Genomic DNA, 25436 nt, shown 5'->3' with positions numbered 1-25436 from the left:
TTCCAGAATATGTAAACAGCTCATACAACTTAATAAGAAAAAAACAAACAACCCAATCTAAAAATGGGCAGAAGACCTAAACAAGCAATTCTCCAATGAAGACATACAAAAGGCCCACAGGCACATGAAAAAAAATGCTCAATAGCACTAGTTGTCAGAGAAATGCAAATCAAAACTACAATGAGGTATCACCTCACACCAGTCAGAATGGCCATCATTCAAAAGTCCACAAGTGATACATGTTGGAGAGGAAACCCTCCTACACTGTTGGTGGAAATATAGTTTGTTGTAGCCATTATGAAAAACAGGATAGAGATTCCTCAAAAGACTGAAAATAGACTTACTATATGATCCAGCAATTCCACTCTTGGGCATATATCCAGTGGGAACCTTAATTCAAAAAATATATGCACCCCAATATTCATAGCATCACTATTTACAACAGCCAAGACATGGAAACAACCTAAACGTCCATCAACAGATGACTGGATAAAGAAGCTGTGGTGTATTTATATAATAGAATACTACTCAGCCATAAAAAAGAATAAAATAATGCCATTTGCAGCAATATGGATGAACCTGGAGATCACCATTCTAAGTGAAATAAGCCAGAAAGAGAAAGAAAAATACCATATGATATCATATATATATCTAAAATAAAAAAAAAAACACTAATGAATATTTACAAAACAAATGCACAGACATAGAAAACAAACTTATGGTTACCAGAGGGAGAAGGGGATGGGAAGGGTAAGTTGGGAGTTTGAGGTTTGCAGATACTAAATACTAATCTATAAAATAGATAAACAACAAGTTTATACTGTATATAACACAGGGAACTATAGTCAATATCTTGTAGTAACCCATAATGAAAAAGAATATGAAAAGGAATATATGTATGTTCACGTGTGACTGAACTGGTATGCTGTACACTGGAAACTGACACGATGTAGTAAACCTGATGCTGATGTGAATTGCTTCTGAAAAGCTCTTGTTGTAGGTATTAAAATTTTAAATGCATATATCCTTTGGTCCTGCAGTATAACCTCTAGGATTTTAAAAAATAGACTTTATTTTTCTAGAGCAGTTTTAGGTTCACAGCAAAACTGAGTGGGAAGTACAGAGATTTCCCATATACCTGTCTTTCCCACACATGCACAGTATGCCCCAACATCCCTCACCAGAGTGGCACATTTGTTACAATAGATGAGCCTACATTGACACATCATTATCACCCCAAGTCCATAGTTTACATTAGGTTTCACTCTTGGTGTATATTCTGTGAGCTTTAACGAATCCGTAATGATCTATATCCAGCATCATAGTATCATAGAGAGTATTTTCAGTGCCTTAAAAATCCCCTGTGCTTTGTTATCCCTCCCCACCAACCCCTGACAACCACTGATCTTTTTACTGTCTCTATAGTTTTGCCTTTTCCAGAATTCCACATAACACTGTTGGAATCATATGGTATATAGCCTTTTAGATAAGCTTATTTCACTTATAATGCATTTAAGTTTCCTTGTGTCTTTTCATGGCTCCCTAGTTCATCTATTTTTCTTATTGACTCATGTTCCATTGTCTAGGTGTACTGCAGTTTATTTATCCACTCACCTAGTGAAGGACATCTTAGTTGCTTCCAAATTTTCGCAATTATGAATAAAGCTGCTATAAACATCCATATGCAGGTTTTTGTGCACACATAGTTTTCAGTTCCTTTGGGTAAACACAAAAGAGCAAGATTGCTGGATCATATGGTAAGAGTTTGTTTAGTTTTGTAAGAAACTGCCAAACTGCCTTCCAAAGTGGCTGTACCATTTTGCATTTACACCAGCAATGAATGAGAGTTCCTGTTGCTGCACGTCCTTGTCAGCATTTGGTGGTGTCGATGTTTTGATTTTAGCCATTCTAATAGATGTGTCACTTCTAGGAATTTAAGCTACATATATACTCTTACATCTGTGGAATGATCATTGCATACAAAGATATTTACTGCAGTATTGTTTATAATAGCAAGACTGGAAATTGCAGTTCATCATTATGGCATAGTTAAATAAATTGGGGTACATTCAGGCAATAGATGACCATGCAATCTTCAGGAAGAATGAGGTCGTTCTCTCTGTGGACATTCTATCTATGTGGCTGACTGGCATCTCTTCTGAGGGGGATGCTTTCTGCTAAGCACAGCATTCAGAGGTCTTCCTACCCTGTGCCCACACCCTGATGTCCATTCGTATAAGGGTCCTCCGTCCCAGACCTCCTCCTCCTTGGTCATCCAGGTCCCTGAAATAGCCAGCCAGATCATTCAATATATATGAGTCCATATGTATTTTTATCTTAGGCCACTTTTCCTTTCCCACGATGAACATAACCAGGCACACTGCCTATCAGGAAGATTTCCCCTTTCCGCTCTCTTTCAAGGTCATGCCTGATTGTGGTTACAACGGAGCTGCCATCCATTTTTTGAGCTTGAATTTTCTCACTGAGCCAGCCCATCCTTAATCAACTTTGGGTGCTTTCTTCTTGCTTCAGCTGGTTGTATGGGACACCTCCTTCCCCCACACATGGCCATTCATGTAAGTTGCGGGAGGGGTACTGATGCAACCATGGTGGGGGGCAAAGGGTCTGGCTACCTGCTCACGTGGCTCACCTGTCCCCTCCTGTCCTGCTGGGGCTCAATCTGGATGTACCATCTTGTGTTAAGTTATCTCTGGGCTCACCTGATCCTACGAGTTGATGGGTCTAAACGCAAGTCACGATGGGCAGTCCTGGAGGCCTGACCACTTGCTGTCCACGGTCAACATTCGATCCTTTCCGGAGCCCTGTAACATAATCAGGAGTGATTTTTCAAGACGCGGAGACGACGGCCCTGTTCCAGAGCTGCCTCTCCCCCGTGCTTGCCACCACCAACTCGCGGCATCACCTCCATTAGCTTCAGATCTGCTGGATCGTGTGACCCCAGCAGAACTGCCTTGCCTGAGCCTGGGCTTGCCGAAGAGCCCCTTTCTGCTCCAGGTTCTATTTGAAGGGGGACCGTCTGTGTCACCTGGCATACGGCCTGGAGGGGTAGTCCTGAGGGTGAAACGTGTCCCTCCAGGATCCAAGGAGGCGTCTCTCTTAGCAGTGATGTTGCAGCGTGTCTTTTACTTTGAGTGAGTATCCCATACCCCTGGCACTGGGCTGATGGGGCCTTTGAATCTTTTCGTGAATTATCTCTGGGTCTTACCTCCAGCAATACGTCAGCCCTGCATATTGTATTTACCTGGAGAGGTCAGGCATCTCCTCATGGGTTGGGCCAGGCATATGAAGTGGTAGAAACATGTGGCAGACATTTCCAATATAAACATACGTGCTTTTCAAGCAGTAGAAGAATTATTAAGGAAACTGCTTTTGTGTGGGACCAAGTCATCAGGTCAGATAATGATTAATGTGACAAAAATAAGAGGTAAGTTTTGGAATTTGCCATAAAACTTGATTTTGAGCATTGTTTTAAATCCACTGAGTTTGAGAAAGGAAATTTGTTTTTCTCTGATAGGCTAGATCCAGGGCATTAATGTTCATAGAAATTTCTTGAACAGTTGGACACATTTATCAAGAAAAACAAAACAAAACCACTTACTGGGCAGGCTTAGCAAACCTTGTTAGAATTCAACTGACATGCAAACATTTCAGGTGTCTGAGTACCTGCAAGTTACAAGACTGACCTCTCGGGTAACTGAAAAATGGAGGTACCAGTTGAGCAAATCTGGGTGTGCAAAATATTCACCCTATATCAGTCTTTATAACTTCCAGGTTGTGCCGTCTACGGATATTTAAAGGGCTTAGTTAACATAGTGCTGAGTGTAATGAAATATTTCACATTGTCTTAAAATTCCTGAACACACTTAACATCATCCTCTTTGAACCTGCAGGATCCCACATCCGGTGATGGGGCCCTATGCTGCACCACCAGGCTGACCGGCTGCAAGTATTTTGGGTATTTGCTTTTAGTTAATAGATTAGCTCCATGGTATTACTGCTCATAGGGATTTCCTGAGCTGTTGCGCGTACTGACGAGAAGCAGGTAGATCTTAAGCACACGATGCTGACCTTCACCCTGAAAGCAAACATTTCAGTTCAGTGATGGAGTACCTGCTGTGACCAAGGCCTCTCTGATAATGGAACAGTGAAGGTACCCTTTGTGCACCGTCACTATCCAGTTAAAAGAATGGAGTTTCTGGCACCTAGTGCAAGGCCTGGCACACAGTAAATATTCTATAAGGGGTAGCTTTCATTATTAGCACCTACTCCCTTCTTTTATCTCTTCCCCACCCCCAATGTCTCAGTTACCAAAAGAAGAACCTTGCCCCCAAAAGTCAGCTTGGTTTTGGTTTAGCGTTGATTGTAACCTAAGTGCCGGTCCTGCGGCTGCACTGTGGGAGCCCACAGAGAAGAGATGCCTGGCGGAGAGAGGGGGAAGCTACTTTTCTCCTCGAGGGAGTCACCCTCTGCGTGGCTCACAAGAAGGTGGAAGGACAGGGGAGCGAGGGAAACCGTCTAGGCCCTTCAAAAAGGAAGGCACTAACTACTGGCTGGAAGACCTGTGTCATTAGAGCATAAGGCCCTGAGAGAATAGGTCCAAAAATAGAGAAAAGGAGAAGGGACATTAACTCCTGGCCTGTCTCCAATTTATTTGTGTTGCTCAGGGCTCAGCAGAGCCAGAGGGGACCCAGGCAGGAGCTGACGAGAAAAATCTCAGGGGTCCTTTTAACAGCGCTGCTTTGGATCATGGCTGGGATGGGCTCTGCACCCAACAGAAGGCCATTTCAGGATCCCCAGCTGCAGTCAGCGGGCCCTCTGTGCGCTTTGGCTGCAGCTGGAAGGGAGCCCGTGGCGGCCCCGCCTTCATCGTTCAGGACGCGGGGAAGAGCTGTTCTCAGAGCCCGGGCTCTGCACGCAGGCAGGCGGATCCCACCCATCTTCACCCAGTCTCAAGTCAGACGCCAAGCCTGATCAAGTTTTTGGACCTCTTCGCAAGGAGAGGAAAGGCATTGAAAACAAGGTGGACCTGGCTGAGAAAAGAGAGAGGAAGATAAGAAGTGAAGCTGGCTCTCCAAAGAGTGGGCTAAACTTTGGGGATGGTAAATTCTCAATTCCGTTCTCAAACTGGAATTAGGGCTCTCATTCTTTTTGTTTTTTTTTTTTATTTGTTCCTTTTATTTTTTTTAACTTTTTTTTATTGAGTTATAGTCATTTTACAATGTTGTGTCATCTCATTCTTTTTTTTAGGATGAAAGAGTTTAACATTACAGAGAAATATTTCTCATTAAGGAGACTTTAGTTTTCTGTCATTTAAGCGGTCAGATTTTGACTTCTCTGTTTTCCACAACTAGCCCTTAACAAAGATGACAGTTGGGAAGGTGGGAGGGTCTAGCTCAGTGGTAGAGCATATGCTTAGCATGCATGAGGTCCTGGGCTCAATCCCCAGTCCCTCCATTAAAAATCAATAAGCAAATAAACATAATTAGCACCCCCACCCCCCGAAAAAATCTAAAAATAAATGGAATGATAAAAAATGAACAAATAAAAAGACGAAAAAGTCCCCCAAAATATTTTTTAAAAAGATGACAGTTGTGAAATAGACTAAGTGTACAGCTCACTATAGGGCATTTCTGGGCACTGACTTATAGCTTGATCTCTCTCCCGATCGTTTTATTTACTTCTTGGCTTAAGCAGGAACTGCAGTATCCTGTCCCTTTGTTGTACATGCCTGTGGTTTTGTTCTGAGAGGCCAAAGGATTTTACCAACAGACTCAATGAGCCATCAGATCAATTTGTGGGTTAATTTGGATTTGAACTTTATTTTATGAAGAAAGGGAAGCTTAGAAACATTGATAAACTCAAGAATATTGGTTTATCAAGAATTACCTTTCAAAGAAAAAACCAAGAGACAGTTTTAGGAAGCATAAATCCCATATTTAAAAATAGTGAAAGAACAATGGGGTGCAGGTGTCTTTTTGCATTTGCACCCCAATGTTCATAGCAGCATTATTTACAATAGCCAAGACATGGGAACAACCTAAATTCCATCAACAGATGACTGGATAAAGAAGTTGTGGTATATTTATACAATGGAATACTACTCAATCATAAAAAAGAATAAAATAATGCCATTTGCAGCAACATGGATAGACCTGGAGATTTTCATTCTAAGTGAAGTAAGACAGAAAGAAAAAGACAAATACCATATGATATCACTCATATGTGGAATCTAAAAAAAAAAAGAGAAGAAGACAAATGAACTTAAATATAAAACAGAAACAGATTCACATAGAAAACAAACTTGTGGTTGCCGGTGGGGAGATGGGTGGGAAGGGATAGACTGGGAGTTCGAAATTTGTAGATACTGACAGGTTATATATAGAACAGATAAACAAAATTATACCCTATAGCACAGGGAAATGTATACAAGATCTTGTAGTAGCTCACGGTGAAAAAGAACATGAACATGAATATATGTCTATTTATGTATGACTGAAGAATTGTGCTGTACACCAGAAATTGACACAACATTGTAAACTGACTATAACTCAATAAAAAAAAAATAGCAAAAGAAACGAACAATTCCACAGACAGGACTTGGCGCCTTTTGTTAATACCACCCTCTACTGAAGTAGTCAGCCTTCAATGTCCTGCCGGAAGTTGAGCTGAAATCTTCTCAAAGACACAAGGCCCTGCCCATTGGCTTCCCCGTGTCTGTGTTGCTGTCCTTTGCTGTGCAGTCATTTACTCACTCATTCAGGTGGCCTTTGAGGACCAATTTCAGGCCAGTTACATCATTTGGAGGCAGAATCTGTCTTTTGAGTTTTTTTGGTAACAGCTTTATTGAGATTTAATTCACCCATTTCAAGTGCACAACCCAGTCATGTTTCGTATATTCACAGGGCCCTGCAGCTGTCAGCACAATCATCATCACCTCGTGTTACCTTTTGATTTTCAGTTTGACTTCTCTAGGCAAACTTTTAGGCTTTTCCAGATATTGGTAAGAGATATATCAGATTTTCACTTACGATTTTTAAGTGCATATTCTGGCATCCTTTGACTATTAAAACTTAACTGCCTTAAACGCTACCTACGTCAGTTCCTTTGGTCCACATTCATGGATGAGCCAGCAGGGTCAGAGAAGTCAAGTAACGTACCCCTGGCCGTGGTGCTGGGATTCATCAGCACACTTATCTCTAAGGTCTTGGCCTTCCATTCTGCAAACAGACCCTGGGCTCCACCCCTGCACCAGCCCAAAATAAACAAGCCAACTGAAATAACCTTTCTCGCCCCCCAGCCCCTGAAGTCCAGATTTCTTTCTTACAGGTACATGTGTTTCAAAGTCCCAGAATTCTGCACCTGCACTGCTGCAGGGAGTGGACTTTGCATCCTATTGCTTCTCTTGGAAACCGAAACCAGATGAGAGCAAGTCGCTTGGCTCCGGGAGGCTCAAGTTCAGGCTGAAGGCATCAGAATCACTGGGACTGGATCCAGACAGAATGGCCAGCATTAGTGTACCTCTCTGGGGTTTTGTTTGCTTTGTTTTTTTCCTTCATGTTTTGAAAAAACAACCTCAAGTTCAGAGAGGCTAAGCCACTGGCTCCCTGCAGCATGTCTGTTGTCAAAGCTGAGTGATGTCAACAAGACCTAAGGCAGAAATATTAATCCCAGGGAACCAAATGACATCGTATGGGTTCAGAAGCTCCTTGTTTTCTTTACAACTTCCCTCAAACTCCCTCTCCTTTCCTTCTTCCCACCTGTGTTCTCCAAGGAAGGGCCAGCCTCTCCGGCTCACGACCCCAACCTTCCCACCTCCCCCTCTCCACCGGCAAGACCTCCTTCCCCAGCCCTCCCCACTCTGGGCTCCTGCCACCAGCGTTCAGGTGGGCCCCACAGCAGCTGGGTCCAAACTGCCTGCACTGGCCTCACTCGTGGGCCATGAGCTTAATTAGTCGGTTGTGACCAGTATTAAAAATTAGATCTCAAAAAAAATATATATATAAAATAAGTTAAAAAATAAAACAAAATACAAATAAAAATTAGGTCTCCCAGTATATCACACATGGAAATTTATTTTTAAAATATACTCTATTGAGTCATGATGTAATTTAAAAAAGAAACCATTTTTGGACATTTCTGGAATCAGACCTGGGGAGAATGGGTCTCACAACTGGATGGCACCTTCCCCGCCCTCGGCCAGGTGGCAGCTGTGATGTGTGGAGGGGCTTGTTCATCCAGGTGCTAGGACTGCAGGATGGCAACCACTCATCATTTTCTCCCTGGAAAATATATAAGGACCATTTAGGGAGGAATAAGGAGCCTGGCTGGTTTCTGAAAGCTTCTGTTGAGAGCAAGATAAAGAAAGTGTCAGCATCGAGTCCTGCAGAAGGGCTGTGAGTGGCCTGGAGGGATCTCCTGGGGGCCGTGGTGGTGCTCATCCAAGAAGCATCCCCGAACGCGTATTTGCGGGCAGGGGGGAAAACGTCGGTACTGATGACTCGTTCAAAGAGCTGGGCTCAGGGTGAGGACGTCTTAGGAACACCCACACCCGTGTATTTCACTTATGCTATAAAACGATGTAAGTCTAAAAGTGCTTTAAATAAACCCAAAATAAAACAGATCTTACAAGTGATAGGAAAGCATTCTTCATCGTTTGATGATAGCTTAAAAAATGCCTCTTACGATCAATGGACCCTTAGTTTCAATGAAACCCTATATATATGCATCTGAGGTCTCAGTATAAAATATATTCTTTACTGTTGGCTGAGGTCTAAAGGTTTGAAAGCCCTTGCTTTAGGAACTTTCATTAAAACACCCCAGAACAAACCAGCAGGCAAACAATTCTGCTTCTACATGGGTCAGTCTCTGCCGCCTTTGAGTGTCTGTCTCAGGAGACGTCTGCACGCTAGCTCCACTCCCCACCCCCTCATCAACTATTTGCTCCTTTGGAGACATTTTAAACATAACGAAATAAAACTTCTCGGACCGTGTAACAGACAGTCCTCAAGCGCACACCATGGTGACGAAGTCATCCCTGGCAGGCTCGCGGCCCCTCCTGAGCAGGGCCCTGGCCCCCTTGACAGTTCGGTTGTCTTTGAACACATACTCCAAAATCTACAGTTGTTTTGTGTGTTTGAGCTGTGTAAATGGAGTCATTCTGTAGGAATAATTTGTCTTTCTGTCTCTTCGGTGCCGGCTGTAAGGTGGAGTTCTTCCCCGTCATTGCTTGAGGCTCTGATCTGTCCATTTGACTGGCTGTGGTTTATCCGTCTGTGACTCTTCTTCAACAGCGTATTTATCCTTCCTATACATGGGCATTTCGCTTGTCTCCAGCTTTGGGAAATGATGAACACTGTTGCCATGGGCAGTTCCATGTCTGTATCCTGGAGGATGTAAGCGTGCATCCTCGACCCGGGGTGGGATTGCTGGTGACAACAGAGCTGGCCTTTCTCCAATTTTGCTGTGTAATTCCGTGTTGTTTCCCAAAGAGATCACTCATCTGCATTTTCATCTGTGTTAGGAGGGTCCCGGCACACCGACACTTAGCATTGCCAGGCTTTTACAATGTGCTCAGTCTGATGTGTATAGAATGGAATCTGATTGTTTTAAATTTGCATTTCCCTGAGGAATACAAGGATGAGTAATTTTTAATTTGTTTTTTGGCTACTTGAGGTTCTTTTGTGAAGTGTTTCAGACTTTTGCGTTTCTTCCTCATTGACTATATGCATTTTTCCTCACTGATTTGTAAGACTTTTTCATGTGTTTTAGAATTCTGTAGACTAATATGTTAGCCAATAGTCTCACGTGGTTAGTTACAATGAAATTAATAAAATTAAAAAAAAATTAGCCCCTCCGTTACACTCACCATATTTCAAATGCTCAGGAGTTACGTGGTGGCTACTAGCTACCTCACTGGACAGCAGAGAGCTGCAAAACATTTTTGTCTTTGAGGAACATTCTATAGGACAGAACTAGAGAATATTTTCATTTTCCCAGAATGTTCTATAGGACAGGACAGACTGAAGAACATTTCCATCACACAGCTGATTCTCCTGAACGGCGTGGCTCCAGACACGTGTGTCTGTCCCTCACATGTTACAGGTACCTGCTCACATTCATAGCCTGTTCATGAGTTCCTTTGATGATTGGGTATTTTCAAATTTAATCAACTTTTTTTTTTTTTTTTTTTGGTTAGAGCCTTTTGTTTCTTTAGAAATTTCTGTCTCAAAGTCATGAGAATGTTCTTTTAAATGCTTTTCACATTTAGATCTTTAACTTACCTGGAATTGATTTTTGTGCAGAGCAAGGTAGGGGTCTAATTTTATTTTTTCCTATGGATAGCCAATCGACTGTAGTAAAAACTCTGTCCTTCCTCCATTGCTGTTTGTGTCACTTTCGCAGTGTTCATGTTTCCTGTTACCTTTCCACTTTCAATCAATTTCAATGCTCTTTCCCATTTCTATTACTCAGCCATGACTTCTAGTGCTAAGATTGCCAGCCATCTCCCCACCAAATCTAATGGATATTCTCAAATTCTTATCATATCTGAAATCTCTGTAGCACAGCCGATCACTTCTATTTTGAAGTCCTTTCTGCTCTTGGCTTCTGAACGGTGCGCTTCCCTGTTTTTCTTGCTTTGTTGGCTGTTCACCCTCCTGACCTATAAAAGTCAGAAAACTTCAAGGTATAGGCTTAAGCCCCCACCTCCTCTCACTGTATCCTTGGCAATCACAACTCTTTGCAAGGCTTCCACTCCAACGATGTGCCAATGGGTCTCGCTCTTGTCAGAGACTGGTTCAATGGTGAGCAAGCCTAACCCAAATTGAAGAGTTTTGATGGGGCTTCTAGAATTTTTTTCCCCTTGCTCGTAAGAGCAAAGCTAAGGCCACATTCCCACTAGATATGAACGAGGGGGTGTCTGGCTCTTGCTGCCGGCACAGCTCCAGCAGCCTTGGGAAAGCTCGCCTGTGATGAAGCCAGCCACAGGCAGCAGTGGGCTTACAGAGCAGAGCAGAGGCCCTTAGCGAGTTGCACGTGACACCCGCCTGACCACTAGACTTCCTGTGGACCAATGAAATTCCTAATTTTTAAAACCACTTGGAGTCGTATTTCTGTCCCTGGTGGCTGAAAGCTCTATAATGAATTACAGCTCCCGAATCAGCGTGTCGAGGCCTGAGCTCTCTCCTGAGAGAGACTTGTCTATCCGTCTCCTGAGCCCTGTCTGACATCTTCACGTGGTTCTCTCTTAAGCACTCAAACTTTAGAGGTCCTCAGCTGAACTCTTTTCCCCCAAACGTCCTCTTCCTCTAGTACGTCCATCACGATAGATGACAACCCAATCTACCAAATTTCTTGTGCCAGAAATGTGGGTCCACCACAATTCCTTTCTTTTCTCCCCATCCCACCCAGGACAAAGTCCAGCCAAACCCCCTCTAAGGTACTCACTGGATTTGTCCACTTCTCTCCATTTGCCCTGTGGCCCTCTGGTCCGTGTCGCCGTCACCTCTCCCCTGTGCAACAGCAGTGATGCTAACTGACCCCCGGCTCTCCCTCGCATACTCCCAATCTATGTTTCAGAGAGATGCCACTGAATTTTTTAAATTAGTAATTATTTCATTTTCTATAGTGCAGCAGCTAAAAGAATAGACTGTGGAGTAAGACAGATGGGCTGGCTATCCATTACTACACAAGAAACCAGCCCAAACCCTAGTGTGAGCTGGGAACCCTGGCACTTAGCTGAGTGCCTCTACCCCCAGGTCGGTCTGGAGCAGTCCTGTGGAAGGCTTGCCCAGCAAGATCAGGATCTGCACCCAAGCTCACTTGTGTGGCTGTTGGCAGGATTCGGGTCCTACTGGCTGTTAGTTGGAAGTCACTCTGAGTTCACTGCCCTGGGGGCCACTCTGCAGGGCAGCTCATCCAGCTGTGCCTGGCAGTGTGTGGTAGCCTGAGTTCAGTAAATGTTGCTTGGTTGTCCTGATGTTGAAGTGAATTCCAGTTGTAAGTATGGTGTCTGTACGCCCTCCTGTTGCCGGTGACGCTGGGGTGGAAACTGGACTGACTGCGTCCCTTCCCTGTTCTACACCCTTCGGTGGCTTCCTTCCCACCTGGGATCAAAGCCAAACTCCTGACGGTGCCCAAACTCACGTCAGGCTGTTACATTTCTCACTTGCATTGCCTCAGCCCCTCTGGACCTGGAGTGTTCCAGGTTCTTTCCTATTTGGGGGTCTGGACCATTTTTTCCTGAACTCTGCCTGGCTAACTCCTACTTACCCTACAGGTCTCGGCTTAATTGCTTCTTCAGGCAGCCCTTCCTTGAATGTTTGACCTAAATTAGATCCCTAGGTACTCTTCCGTAGCACCCACTAGAGCACTCACTACAGACTGAAATGATATGTGTGTGTGAGCATTATTTAATTGATACCTGCCTCCGTCTCTAAACTATAAACTCAAGCCAGGACTACATCAGTTTGCTCACCTTCCCGACTAACACAGTGTCTGATTATAACAGACACATGTTTCATATGAAAATACTTCTTTTAGGAACCGCAGTCAATCCTAGGAGAGCATCGTGGTTGCCTCTCCATGGGTGAAACTGACAAGGGACATTTGCATTCCTCTGATTCCCACGGTGAGGATTTTCTGTTGACCACAAAGCAGTTTGAGTCATTTGGCTGATTTCCAGGGGTCAATAAGAAGAATTTTTATTGTGGGCTGGGCAGGGATATAATGGGCACTTTTCTAAAACATGCAACTGAAAGACAAGTTGAAGTACAGACTAATATTTTAATCCATACACTTAATATCAGTCGGGGCAACGTCAAACTTAGAAGCCTACATACGAAGCAGATTTTCTCTTATACAACCGAGACGTTTTTAATACACAAATAAAACAAATGAAAAGCTACTAGTCATGGCTATCCTTAAAAGCTGGCTCTTGAATATAAAAGCTTTAAATTATTTCCTGTTTTATCTCTATTCATTACTTTCCTTTATTCTAATTTTCTCTCTCTTTTGGCCAATCTATTGCTAAATTAAAATTACAGATTTTCAGGGGGAGGGGATAACTCAAGCAGTAGAGTGCATGCTTAGCATGCAGGAGGTCCTGGGTTCAGGCCCCAGTAACTCCTCTAAAAATAAGTAAGCCTAATTACCTCCCCCAGCCCCCCACGCCCCCCAAAGTATATATATTCAATACCTTATAATGACTTAAAATGAAAAAGAATATGAAAAGGAATATATATATGTATAAATGAATCACTGTGCTGTACACCAGAAATTAACACAACATTGTTAATCAACTATACTTCAATTAAAAAAAAAAACCTTAAAAAATAAAATAAAATTACAGATTTTCTAAGCCTGCCAGTCTAAGAGATTTCAGCTGGGTTCCCCGCACCCCCACTTTATACACATTACAGAAACAGATCATCATGCTTTGAAATTACTGAATATTCTGAAGTTTCTTTCAGCCGTGTATTGTTTTAAGTTTGTTCTCACTGCCAGTTCCTGATCCTGCAGTTGCTGCTGATTTATTTGGCAAAGGGAAGCATGAGTCTTGTAGCTGTTGCCAGGGGCATCTCGTTATTGCTAACCTCAGTCACTCTTTACCTGGCTCTGTGGGAAAGGAGGAAGGCATTGGCCTGGGTAAGAGTGTGGACCCTGGACCCAGACTACTCCAGGTCAAATTCTGGCTTCGTCAGTCACTACCTATCACTGATGACCCTTCAGCTTCATCCATCAGTGCCTCAGATTCCTCATCTGTAAAATGGGGATAAAAATGAGACTTAACTCAGGGGGAGGGTAGAGCTCAGTGGTAGAGTGCGTGCTTAGCATACACGAGGTCCTGGGTTCTATTCCCAGTCCCTCCATTAAAATAAGTAAGTAAATAAATAAACCTAGTTACCTCCCCCCAAAACAAAAAATAAAATTAAATTGAAAGAAAAGAGACGACTCATAGGGTTGTCAATGGAGACAAAATGAGTTAGTTTTCATTAAGCTCTTGGGGTGGTTTCTGGCAGAGAATTAAGCACTATCTATACTCCTGTTAAATAACTTTATATTCATCTTTCCTTTTTGGAATTGTTTTTTTTTTTCTTTCAAGTTTTTCTATCTTTAGGGTTATACCCTCCAGCTGGAACTTGAGGATACTGAATATACGCCCTTTATGTAACACATTCAAGACTTGAGACTAGTCCATGGTGGGTACAGACCGATAACATGGCTTTTCTGGGTGTTTTAGTTATTTCATCTACAAAATGGTAATAGCCCTAGTCCTGCCTCACAGGACTGCCCTGGAGGTAAAGTAAAACGATGCAAGAAAGCACACTGGAGACTGTGACCGTGTTCTTCCGCACCCTTGTGGACACAGACATACATGCCCCTTAAAACGCTTCTAAGACTTTCGGGAAGCTGTGAGGGGCATTCTAAAAAGTTAAGTTACCCCAGATCAAAATTAGTTCACAGAAGAAAAAGGTCAAATATGCAGATTATTAAGAGCCTGAACTGAAATCACAAAGCGTATATATTATATTTCACTGGTAGTATGAAGATTGACCAACTTAATACATTTTTGTGTTTAATCAAAGAAATTCTGCGTTAAAAGACAAACATAAAAACTTCCCCAAATCACCCCAAATCAGTGATATTTTCACTTGAGAAAGATTCAGCCCAATTTAGAGATTGTTTCTGGCAATATTCCACAAAATGAAACCTAAGAGTTCACTTATTACAGGTGAGAACACACTTTCATGCTTCACCTGCAGACCATGCAAAAGGTGATGTTGTCTGACTAAACTGCCAGAGTCCTTACAATGTCTCAAATACATGGATTTTTATGAATAAGAAACATTTCCGGTTAATTAGTACCTTAGGCGCAAAAAAAAAAAAAAATTTGGCATAGAACTCTAGTCTTCCTATTTAGTTTCCTGATACTTCTTGGTGTCCTTCCCTGAAAATTATGTTTGAAAGTACATTTAAAAAATTCTTACATCATTTAAATCTTTGAAATGAGGCCTTTACCTGGAATTGTTCAATAAATAGTCTGAGTTAATTAAACAGCACTGTTTTTATGCCCATGGGAGATTTCATAAGGGGGTCTTCAAAGAAAAGCTGGAAATAGAATCTCACTAAATAACTCCAGATAGGGAAATACATGTCGTCTCTGGTCAGCAACTGGCGATCCTGGAGGTATAAAAAGTATTCGGTGCTATTGGGACTCCACATGAATGTCACGAGGAATCACGATTCGAAGCAGCTGAGCAGAGTACAAGAGACGGGAGGCCCTCCCTGGGCGTGTCCGGCCTACATAACCGGCTGTCATCCTGAAGAGCGGGGAGCCGCGTGTCACCCTAGAGCAGCCCACACACCCGCCTGTCCTCAGTTTAAAAGAGATGCCAAAACACTTTTTTTTTTTTTTGGAAACTAAATACATTTTAATAGAAAACAAAATACAAAATAACTCTTTTCAGAAAACAGAAATATTTAATCCTTTTCCCACAAATTAGAAGTTGCTTTATCCTCAGAGCATAGTCTGTCTGCGCGTGTACGTACTTAAGATTCGTTTCACAGAGTGTTCATTAAACTGCTATTGCGAAGCAGGAGGTGGGAGGGACGATCTCAGGAGAGCAACACTGGAAAAGCCACACCTCTGAATCATTTGAAAATTCAACATTTTTTAATTCTACCTTTTGACTTTTCACTTCAAATTATTTTCATTTCTTTACCACAATCTGTCCTTCCAGGGGAGAGAACTGTTAAAGAGAAATGCAGTCATGAAAAGAGTCTTTCCCACCATCACTGCGAGAGCCCAAGACTTTCTCAATCAGATCCACCCACCCACTTCGAGAAACGTGTCAGCCAGAGTGATCGATCTGTCACCCAGAAATGTTCCCTTTCTCCCATACACTGTGCTACCAAATTCTCTGAATTCCCTGAACCTCAAAATTCCAAGTATCACAGCCAGTGCCAGGAGTAAAACCTGAAAGATGAGAGCAGAGAAGGCCCCCTCTGCCAGTGCTAGGTTTCCTCTTCTCAATAATAATAATTATTATAATTATAATAACAATAATAAAAAAATCCTGGTTCTCTGTAATTACGGGAAAGGAAAGACGTGTTGCCAGGATTACCCTGCCCCCTTTCCTAGTGCCCACCCACGCCTTCCTCCCGGATAAAGTCCCTTTCACCCGGTGGCCCCGCAGCACTGCTCCCAGTGGGAGCAAACATCCTTGGACCAAATGCAGCGCCGGGGACGCGGGGAGGTGGGGAGGCAAGCAGCATCCTGGCTCCTCGGAAGACGAGCAGAGACAGGGAGGGGCTCGCGCAGGGACACAGTGGGATCTTTGTGATTCTTGATCTCAGGTTCCCCGTCGCAGCCCTTCCTCGCCCCAAGTCCCTGGACCCTGCGGGGCTGAGTGAAGGCTGACGAGTGAGGGCGGGGTGTCAGTGAGGGGAGCGGGGGGGGGGAGCGGGGGAGTCTTTCACAGTCAGTGATTCCATTGCAGTCTGTCCTCAGACTTGCCACCTGGAGCCCCTACGCACGCCCCAGTCTGTTGCGACAAAGAGGGAAAAAAAAAATCAATGCTCCTGATTCTCTTGCGTGATTCCAGTCACCAGAAGGAGGTTGCAGGCCATGAACTGCACGCTGAGCACGTTGCTCGTCTGGCCGGTGTAGACGCCCACCAGCTCGCTGGACGAGCCGTCGGCGGGCGCGCTGCAGTGGGCGCTCCTGATGTCCCAGATGCGCACCGAGTTGTCCATGGATGCCGAGGCGATCAGACTGCTGTCCGGGCTGAAGGTGAGGCTGGTGATGTTGTCCGTGTGGCCTCGCAGCTCTTTGTACAGGGTCCCCGAGGCCAAGTCCCACAGCTTCAACCGCTGGTCCTCGCCGGCCGACGCCAGGTACTTACCGTTGGGAGAGAAGGCCAGAGACAGCACGGGGCCGCGGTGGCCCGTGAAGAGCCTCACCGAGTTCCCCTGCTGGGCGCTCCACAGCCGGACCGTCTTGTCGGTCGAGCCCGTGGCTAAGTAGTTGGAGTTAGGGTGGAACTTGACACAGTCCACGTCGGCCAGGTGTCCGGCATAGATTCTCAGCGGGTACGTCCGATCAAACGACCAGAGCCTGGCCGTGCGGTCGTGGGACCCGCTGGCGAAGTACAGGCTGTGCGGGCTGATGTCCAGGTCCCACACAGGGTAGGCGTGGCCCCGGTACAGCACAGTGTTTGTGAAGCTCCCGAGGTCCCAGTACCTGATGGACATGTCTTCAGAGCAAGAGAGCAACCCTGAGCTGTCTGCGAGGAACCTGGTGCTGTACACTGGCCCGCAGTGGCCCCGCAGGACCTTCATCTCTGTGCCCGCGCTGTCGTCCTCATCGTCCTGGGTGGGGAGGGCAGGGGGAAAAGGAGACACACAAGAAAAGAGTGTTCAGTGCTCTGCCAGGGAAAACAAGAAGTCCGGGGGCGGGGGGGGGGAACCAACACTGCTTGGGAGAGAGCGCCTACCCAGTAAACCACCCCTGCCCTTGAGGGTGACCCCAGGAAGACAGTTCAGAATTGAATAAAAAACAAATCATGTCCCTTAAATTCACCTGCAGCTAAGGCTTTATCAAGTCAAAAGACACAGAAATGCAAGTCTACTACTACAGCGCAAAGACTGGACCTTACTCTTAGGTTGAGGATGACCTAAGACTTGCAAAAGTCGATCAAAAGGTAGAAGGTAGTTTATGGTAACTTTCACTGTTTGTTCTGATAATGTCATGTGAAAAGATTTAGTCAATATGCGGATTTCGACTGTGTAGTCAGTCAGTGGCCCTAACCCCAGAGTTGTTCAAGGTTCCACTGTGTATAGAACAGTGAGGTAGATTCTATAATTACCGCCCCAGTCCGTTGCGACAAAGAGGGAAAAAAAAAATCAATGCTCCTGATTCTCTCGAGTGAAGCAGGTAGATTCTATTATTAGGTAGGTAGATTCTATTATTATCACTATTTTATAGATAAGGAAACTGACATCTATAGAAGTTAAATAACTTTCCCCAAATTGCACATTAGGTAAAAAATGGGGCCTAGATTCAATTCTAAACAGAGTTAACACTATGCCAGAAAGGTACACTTATCAATGAGTCAGCCTCACACCTTATGACCAGGCATAAACTCCTGGTGTCCAAAAAGAAATAAAAGTTTCGAAACCATGATTCTCTGGAGGGCCTCAAATATTTCTCAAAGTAACAAACAAGGCATGGATTCTGAATTGCTTTAAACAAAGGCAAGTGGTTCCTGTGATTCTTGGAAGTAAATTCCTATGTGTGGGGACAGGAAAGAAGCCTCATGGTATGGGGGGTGGTGGGGGGAGAGTCCCCCTTCCTCATCCTCGTCCCCACAAGGACACTCTGTGTTCAGAATCCATTTGCCCTTCATTCTCTCACAGGCAAGCTCCTTAAAACTACAGCGGTCTCAATCCTGAAATTCACACATTGAAAAAGTTTTAATTACACACGAGAAGAATAAGGAGTAAGATAAAGCTTCTTGAACGAACTGGCTTTGCTGGCTTAGAAATAAATATCTCTGTGAGCCTCTGTACAGGGAAAGGGCACCCTTTCAACTTCTACTTGAAAACCATTAAATTCAAAATAAAACAAATGCCTCCAAAGTGCACATATTTGAGACAAGTTAAGAGAAAATAAACACTGATGTCCATGAATATTCAAAATGGCTATTCCAGATACTCAGCATTAAAAATACATAAGCATTTGGGAGCTTAAGGTTCTACTGAGCGTTACCAAGAATATTAGTGATTTTCCCTTCCAAAGAGGTTACAACAACACTTTAAAATTTCAAGAATGACTCATTGCTCTACACCAGAAAGTTTATGTAAGAACTGTGGGAGCAAAAGACGACCCTAGATGACACAAAGGTCCTTTGAAAGTTACCAGCGGGTTGAAGGACACAGTACTATCTCTGAGGCTTAAGCAGTCTCAGTTTGGAGCAACTCGTTGTGGGAGTGGACCTCACCTCCTTAGTGGGGACCACCACTGCGTGCTCAGAGATGGAGGGAGGGGGGCGGCCATGAGTCAGGCTGGCACTTCCCAGGGGTCCCTGTGAGTGTCCGAAGCCTTTGGAAAAGAGCCTGGTTGACTCCATAAACCAAGAAATGGGGAAACCAGAACGTTCCTGCTGGCTATCATCAGCAGCCCCTTGCCAGGACCACAGCTTAAAATAACCCGGCCACGTTTTCTTCTGTGGCTCAAGCTGGTCCCACAAGGGCCTCTGCACAGCCGAGCAGAAACCCCAAGCAAGCAGCTGAACGTGAACACAGGCCCAGCCCCAGATTCTCTCTCCTCCCTCCCAGGCCAACACCCCAAACTCCCTACAAGTGTCTGAACACCCCACAGGAAGTTCCTATTTGGGATGCACCCCACATGCACCCCAAATAGGAATGTTTAATTTATAAAGCATATTCATGTAATAATGACGTTCTATACATTATAAAATATGCTGAAAACAAAAATTTAAAAAGAATCAAAAATAAGTATAAACAGATCTTCAAATACCGTCTTCTGTGCTACAGGCTGCTGACCCTGCGTTAGACCATGGAATCCCTGAAATCTCTGACTTGCTGCGGACATCTGCTTCTGGAATGGGGTGTTCCAGGTGCCCCCGCTCACAATGCAGTCAGTGCTAGATCAGGGGTACTTTTGGGGGCCTGAAATTTAGCCCTGGGCTATTCTCCAGTTAGCTGCCAGTGGAAATGAAAAAAATTAAATATGGCTAGGCTTGGGGGGTGGGTGGGAAGCAAGCGAAGACACTGCTATCTGTGGGAGATGGCAGCCCACACTAGGATGGAAAAGGGGGCTACGGGTTAGCGTGGAGGGACGCGTGTGCTGTGAGTATAAGAGGCACGCTGGGTTCTAAGACTTGGGACAAAAAGGGAGAATGTAACAGATTTCATTGATTTCTTTTTTTATATTGCCTATATATTGAAATAACATTTTGGCCATATGGCATTGCATCAAACACATTATTAAAATGCATTCTGCCTATTTCTTTTTACTCTTTTAATGTGACTACTAGAAAAATTTAAATTACATATATGGCTCATGTTATACTCTTCTTGGCCAGCACAGATGTGACTGGCAGATTTATACACCAATGACAGAAATGAGCACTAGGGACAACACTGGCTTCGCAATTCACACTGAGAGATGACCAGGCTGGAGGAAGGAGGACTCGGCCTGACGGGGGCTGAATGCAGGGTGGCAGTGATGAGGGTGGGGTGGGCCCGCCCGCCCACATAACTGGGAAGAGGAGCGGATCCTCCGTCTGGCACCCGGGGCTTCGCCACGCTGCTCGAATATGGAAAAGCCACAGAGTTACCAGTCAACAAGCGGGAAAGCTGGACCTCACTTCTATCTCCATTCCCGGTGGAACAAAGGAGGGATCGCAGGCCTCGCTCTCCACGCTGAGCGCCTCCAGCAGCGGGAGGGGCTGCTGGCACCGGGGGGCGCCCCGGTGGGGCCAGCGAGCAGATTTCAAAGGCTAATCTCGGTCATCTTCCCGTGGGGACCACAGGCACTGTGGGCAGGGGCTGAATATCCAGTTGTATGTGGCATAATTAATAGAGAAAATTTTATGCTTACATCAGAGCTTTTGGTTACTGGTTTTGACTGTTTTTTTTTTTAAATACAATTCACATATGATAAAATTCACTCTTTTTAAAGTGTACAATTCAATGGTTTTTAGTGTATCCACAGGCTTGTGCCATCTTCACCACTAGGTAGTGCAGGAGATTTTCAGCACCTCAAAAAGAAAGCCTGTTCCTGTAGCATTCACTTCCCACTCCCCGGCCCCCAACCCCATTCACCTACCTTCTGTCCCTGTGTTATGCCTATTCTGAGTATTTCCTATACATTTCCTATAAATACCACACGCGGTTCTCTGTGACCGGCTTCTCTGGCTTAGCACAGCGTTTACAAGGTGCATCCACGTTACGGCATATTTCATGTATCACATAGCTTCATTCCTTTATATGGTGAAGAACATTCCAGTGTATGGATACACCACATTTTGCTTGTCCATTAATCAGCAGAAGGACCTCTGGGCTGTTTCTACTGTTTGGCTATTATGAATAATGTTGCCATGAACATGCATGTACCAGTCTATGTGTGGATGCAGGGCTTCAGCTCTCTTGGTTATACACGTAGGAATGGAACTGCAGGGTATGACCGCTGTTTTAAATATTTACCGTTAAAATGTTTTATCCACTAAGTTATGCAACAGTTATTGCTTCACAAAGATTAAAGCAGAGACAGAAACCTGACTTCCTAATTTGGTTTCCTCAGTGCTTTCCTAGTTCCTTCCATCTCTGAGCCAGGTGACCTCACCATTCACCTGCTTGGCTTCTAAGGCATCTGGGTTTGGGATCTCTGCTTTATTTAACAGGCTCGATTTTAATCGTGATGTCTACAAGGAAAACAGAAACCCCAAATTCTCACTGAAGAAACATTAAAAACCAACTACTACAACTAATGTATATCTTGCCTTCCCCTCCAAATGCTCCTTGTCAGAAACCAAAAAGAAACCTGCCCCAAACGGCCATGACAAAATGGGTGGGGGTCGGGGTGAGGCTATGGAAACCCCTCAACCAGACTAGGAGGATCTCAACTTTAGTCTAAAATTAAAAACAGACAAATAAAAAAACAAAACCAAAATCACACTGTTCTTGAGGAAAGCAGAGGCTAGAAACTACGGACTTCCAATATGGATAATGAGAAATAAACCAGAAAGATAGTTAAACCGAACAACCACTCCCCTGGCATCCTGTTTTGGCTGAGGTGGATGTCCAGCCTGCGACACACGTGCTGCCCTCAGCCCCCTCTCCCCTCCAGCGGCCCAGGCCCCGCGCTCTCATCTGGTCCATCCACCGGTCCAAGCACCGTGCTCCCTCCCCGGCCAGCACTGAGCCCGGCCCACCACCATCTCTGACCCAGACAGCGGCGCCCTATGGCTTCCTGTTTTACCCTGCCCGACTCTAGCCAGATTTAATTTCTCTTAGTTCCTGGAATTCACCCCATTACTCTTCACTTCTGGGTCCTCAGATACATGCCTTCTGATGACCTGGGAACCTTCACAGAACAAGGCACAGAGCTGGTCTTCAGTGGAAACCAGGGTAGATAGAGCCTTAACGTTTTTTATTTTGGCCTAATGTTCTTTCCATCTATCTTTGCTATCTTCCTTTATATTACTTTTTAATGCCTTGAATAAACCCCCAGACTCAGTACCATCAAAGCTAATAAGGTCCAGTAGGAATAATTTTTTTTTTGTGTTTACAGAAAACTAAAAGTAGACGAGGGCAGTATCTGTCAGTTGTGTGTGAAGAAACCCCAAGGGGCTTGCACTGTCTCAAGGAGAAGAGAAATCTGATAATTCAAATACACATGCAATGAAATACATTTTGGAAGGCACTACAGAACTCTAGAAATCAATGTTTGCAGACTGGAATGTAGACTCTTTATGCATCATAACAAAATCCTCTAATTATACCGTCTTAGCTGTAAGAAACAAAGACTCAAAGGCCATACTAACTGGAAGGTGACTCAGCAAACAGGAGGAGGTAAGAAAGGGCTTAACTGGCACACCTAATATTCTTTTCTTTTTCTGTTTTCTATTTTTTAATTACATCTAATATTCTTGATACCCCTATCAGCAGCTGGTAATTAGCTCGAGTGATTTTTTTTAACTCATTAATTTTTCAACTAGGTGCAAAGAATTTTCCATCCAAAGTAACCTGAGGCCGAGCCATCTGAATTTCTGTGGCAGTAGGACCAAGGTCCTCTAGCCCACAACTCCGGCGGTGCCACTCCCAGGACAGGTCAGCTCCGTGAGGTCCGGTTTCTAGCTCTCCTGGCCTGTGTTTTTCTGAGGCAGTGACCCTCAGTGCCCTGAACGCAGGCCACTCGGCCTACCCTTTCCAACGACCACCCCCAGACAAAGCACACGGGATCATGACACCAACTGCGGGATGAAGTGCCAAGGAGGCTTCCTCTGTGCCTTCCCACACGGGGGCTGGGGGCTCCCTGGGTGAAGCCAGAGGCTGTGCACTGGCCCTTCGGAGAGAAACTGGTTCTTGTTTACTGTTTTTTTTTTTTTTTTAGTTTATTTATTCTTGTATTATTTAATTTTAGCGGAGGCGGGGTGGATTAGGTTTATTTATTTATTTTTGGAGGAGGTACCGGGGACTGAACCCAGGACCTCGCATGCTAAGCATGCGCTCTGCCACTGGAGCTACACCCTTTCCCTTGGTTTAGTGTCGATGAGACTGGGAAACCGCCAAGTCACAAGAAGGCAGGCCCTTCGACCCAGGGATCCACTTCTAATGTTTACACTTGCACACATGTACACGCACAAACGCACGCACGCACTTACATCGCAACATTAGCTGATGAAGGTCCTTCATCAGGCCCAGCAGCGTTACCCACACTTCAGGTAGTAACATACCTGCCCCTTCACTGATCATGTTCAGTTACTGTTAAACACGGTTTTCATCTCTGCTCAGGTTAGGCCTGAGCAGGAACTCGCTGGCTGCAGGCTGCACGGCACGCGTCTGGTGTTAGCTACACAGAGAGGGAGATAATGAAGGCAGCTCTCCGCCAGACCTGCCACGCTCGGTAAGAGCAGTCTAAGCACAGAAGTGAGGCAGGTGTAGGGAAGGAAAGGTGAGACTCGTACCTCCTCCTCCAGAATATCACAAGCCAAGTGGATGCGGGACACGTCCACTTGATGGGGTTCTGATTTTAACTTCTTGGATCGTAAACTCCACAGTTTGATACAGGAGTTGTCGAACCCGGCAGCAAGCAGCTTGCTATCCGGGGAGATTTCTGCAGTGTTCAGCAGCTGCTCCGTGTTATAGAAGGCATAGAAACAGATGGTGGTGAGGGAGGGGGGGCCGTCCTTGACGCGCTTAATGCTCTCCTGCAAGACCTCCAGGGCGGCCTCGTTCTGCAGAATCGGGGTGGGCATGTCGGCGGGCTCCAGGCCGTTGCCCTCGCCTCGGGAGGAGCTGCCGCTGGCGTAGAGCTGGTAGTCTGTCCTCTTGGCAGGCTGCACGTCCAGGTGGATGTGCAAGGTGAGGACTTTGCACAGGGCGGTGTTGTTGTCACTCTGGAGGTAGCGGAGAAGGTAGTTGTAGCTGTCTTCCTGGAGGCGGACCACGTACTTGTGGTCCAGGAACGCCCGCAGCCGGAAGTTGGACAGGATGTCCTGGATGGTCTGAGTGGTCTGCAGCTGCTCGATGACATCCTTCTGGCTCGCGTTCTGCAGAAACATGCCATGGAAGCGGCTGTAAAAACTTTCCACTGTGCTCTTCGGACTGTTCTGGACCAGGCTGAGGTGGAGGTAGACAAAGAGAGGATAGAGGAGAGGCATCACTTCGTGGCTATGCTGGGAGTCAGAATCTACAATGAAAAAAAGAAAAACACAGCGAGGGCTTTATAATCAGTATCATCTCAGAGGAACAATGTGCTCTCCTGGGGACCCTTTCTTGCCAGGATCCTATTTTCTGAGGCTACTAACTGAAGTACAAGCTCAACACAGAATCCTGGAAACCCGACATCTAAGCCTAGGGACCGAGGAAGGACGAGCATGGACCCTGTAGTCCAGCAAACACGGGCCCGAAGCCAGTGACAAATCGGGAACTTGATGCCCAGAGGTGAGTGACTTGCCTAAGCTCTCATGTCCGTTCGGTAGCTTGTACCCCAGTCTTCAAGATTTAGTATTTTAGTGTTGCTCCAACTGGGTACCTCACACCTTGGGGAGACCTTAGATGTATTATTGGGAGATCGAGCTCTTCACAGAAACGTTTTAACTTGAGAATTAAAAAAACAATGAACACAAGTAAACCTGGCATTATCTGGATGGACTTCAGCAAGTTAAGTACTGACATAAAGTTTCAGTGCTGTTTCGTTTTTATGATGGCTTTTGGCCCTATCACCTGCAGTAACATCAAAATACTAACTTCAGTGGTTTCCTCAGCATGCCTGGCTACCCCGGCTGGCCTGTCCTCACGCTGAGACGACATCGTTCACACCTAATGGCCCCGCATCTGTCGGTGTATTCATTTTGATTTTGTTGGTTAAAAAGTACTACTTCTCTTCTGCAGTGATAACTTACAAATGGAACGTTTTCACGCCATTATGACTACATCACTTCCGGAGGCTTTAACACCACGGAACTAGGTGACAAAGAATGTTCAGAAAAGCGTGCAGCCTGCTTTGTCGCAGGCTAATGAGAACAGTGCAGAGGCGTATGTGACACCTGCGTAGGGAGGGCAGAGAGAGCTGTGACGGGGCAAAGGTTTTGCAGCCATTTAGATGGAGACGAACTGAGAGGCTGTCCCAGGCCCGAGTGTGTCACAGCCCTCGGTGCCGCCTG

At 45.1% G+C, this 25436-nt stretch overlaps 1 protein-coding gene across 2 annotated transcripts in view; it reads right to left on the bottom strand.

Annotated features, from left to right (window-relative positions):
- Positions 1–14100: 14100 nt before the first annotated feature.
- TAF5L (TATA-box binding protein associated factor 5 like) overlaps positions 14101–25436 on the bottom strand; it is a 31979-nt gene continuing 20643 nt past the window's right edge. For both annotated transcript variants that reach the window (XM_032491854.1, XM_032491855.1), the window contains exons 4-5: positions 23736–24460; positions 14101–17391 (exon numbers count right to left, since the gene is read on the bottom strand). In XM_032491854.1, coding sequence (XP_032347745.1) covers positions 16594–17391; positions 23736–24460 — 1523 coding nt within the window. In that variant the 3' untranslated portion in view covers positions 14101–16593. The remainder of the gene's footprint in view (positions 17392–23735; positions 24461–25436) is intronic.

This window comes from Camelus ferus, chromosome 11, assembly GCF_009834535.1.
Source record: "Camelus ferus isolate YT-003-E chromosome 11, BCGSAC_Cfer_1.0, whole genome shotgun sequence".
NCBI classification, from domain to species: Eukaryota; Metazoa; Chordata; class Mammalia; order Artiodactyla; family Camelidae; genus Camelus; species Camelus ferus.
This window is presented reverse-complemented; position numbering and strand designations above follow the sequence as displayed.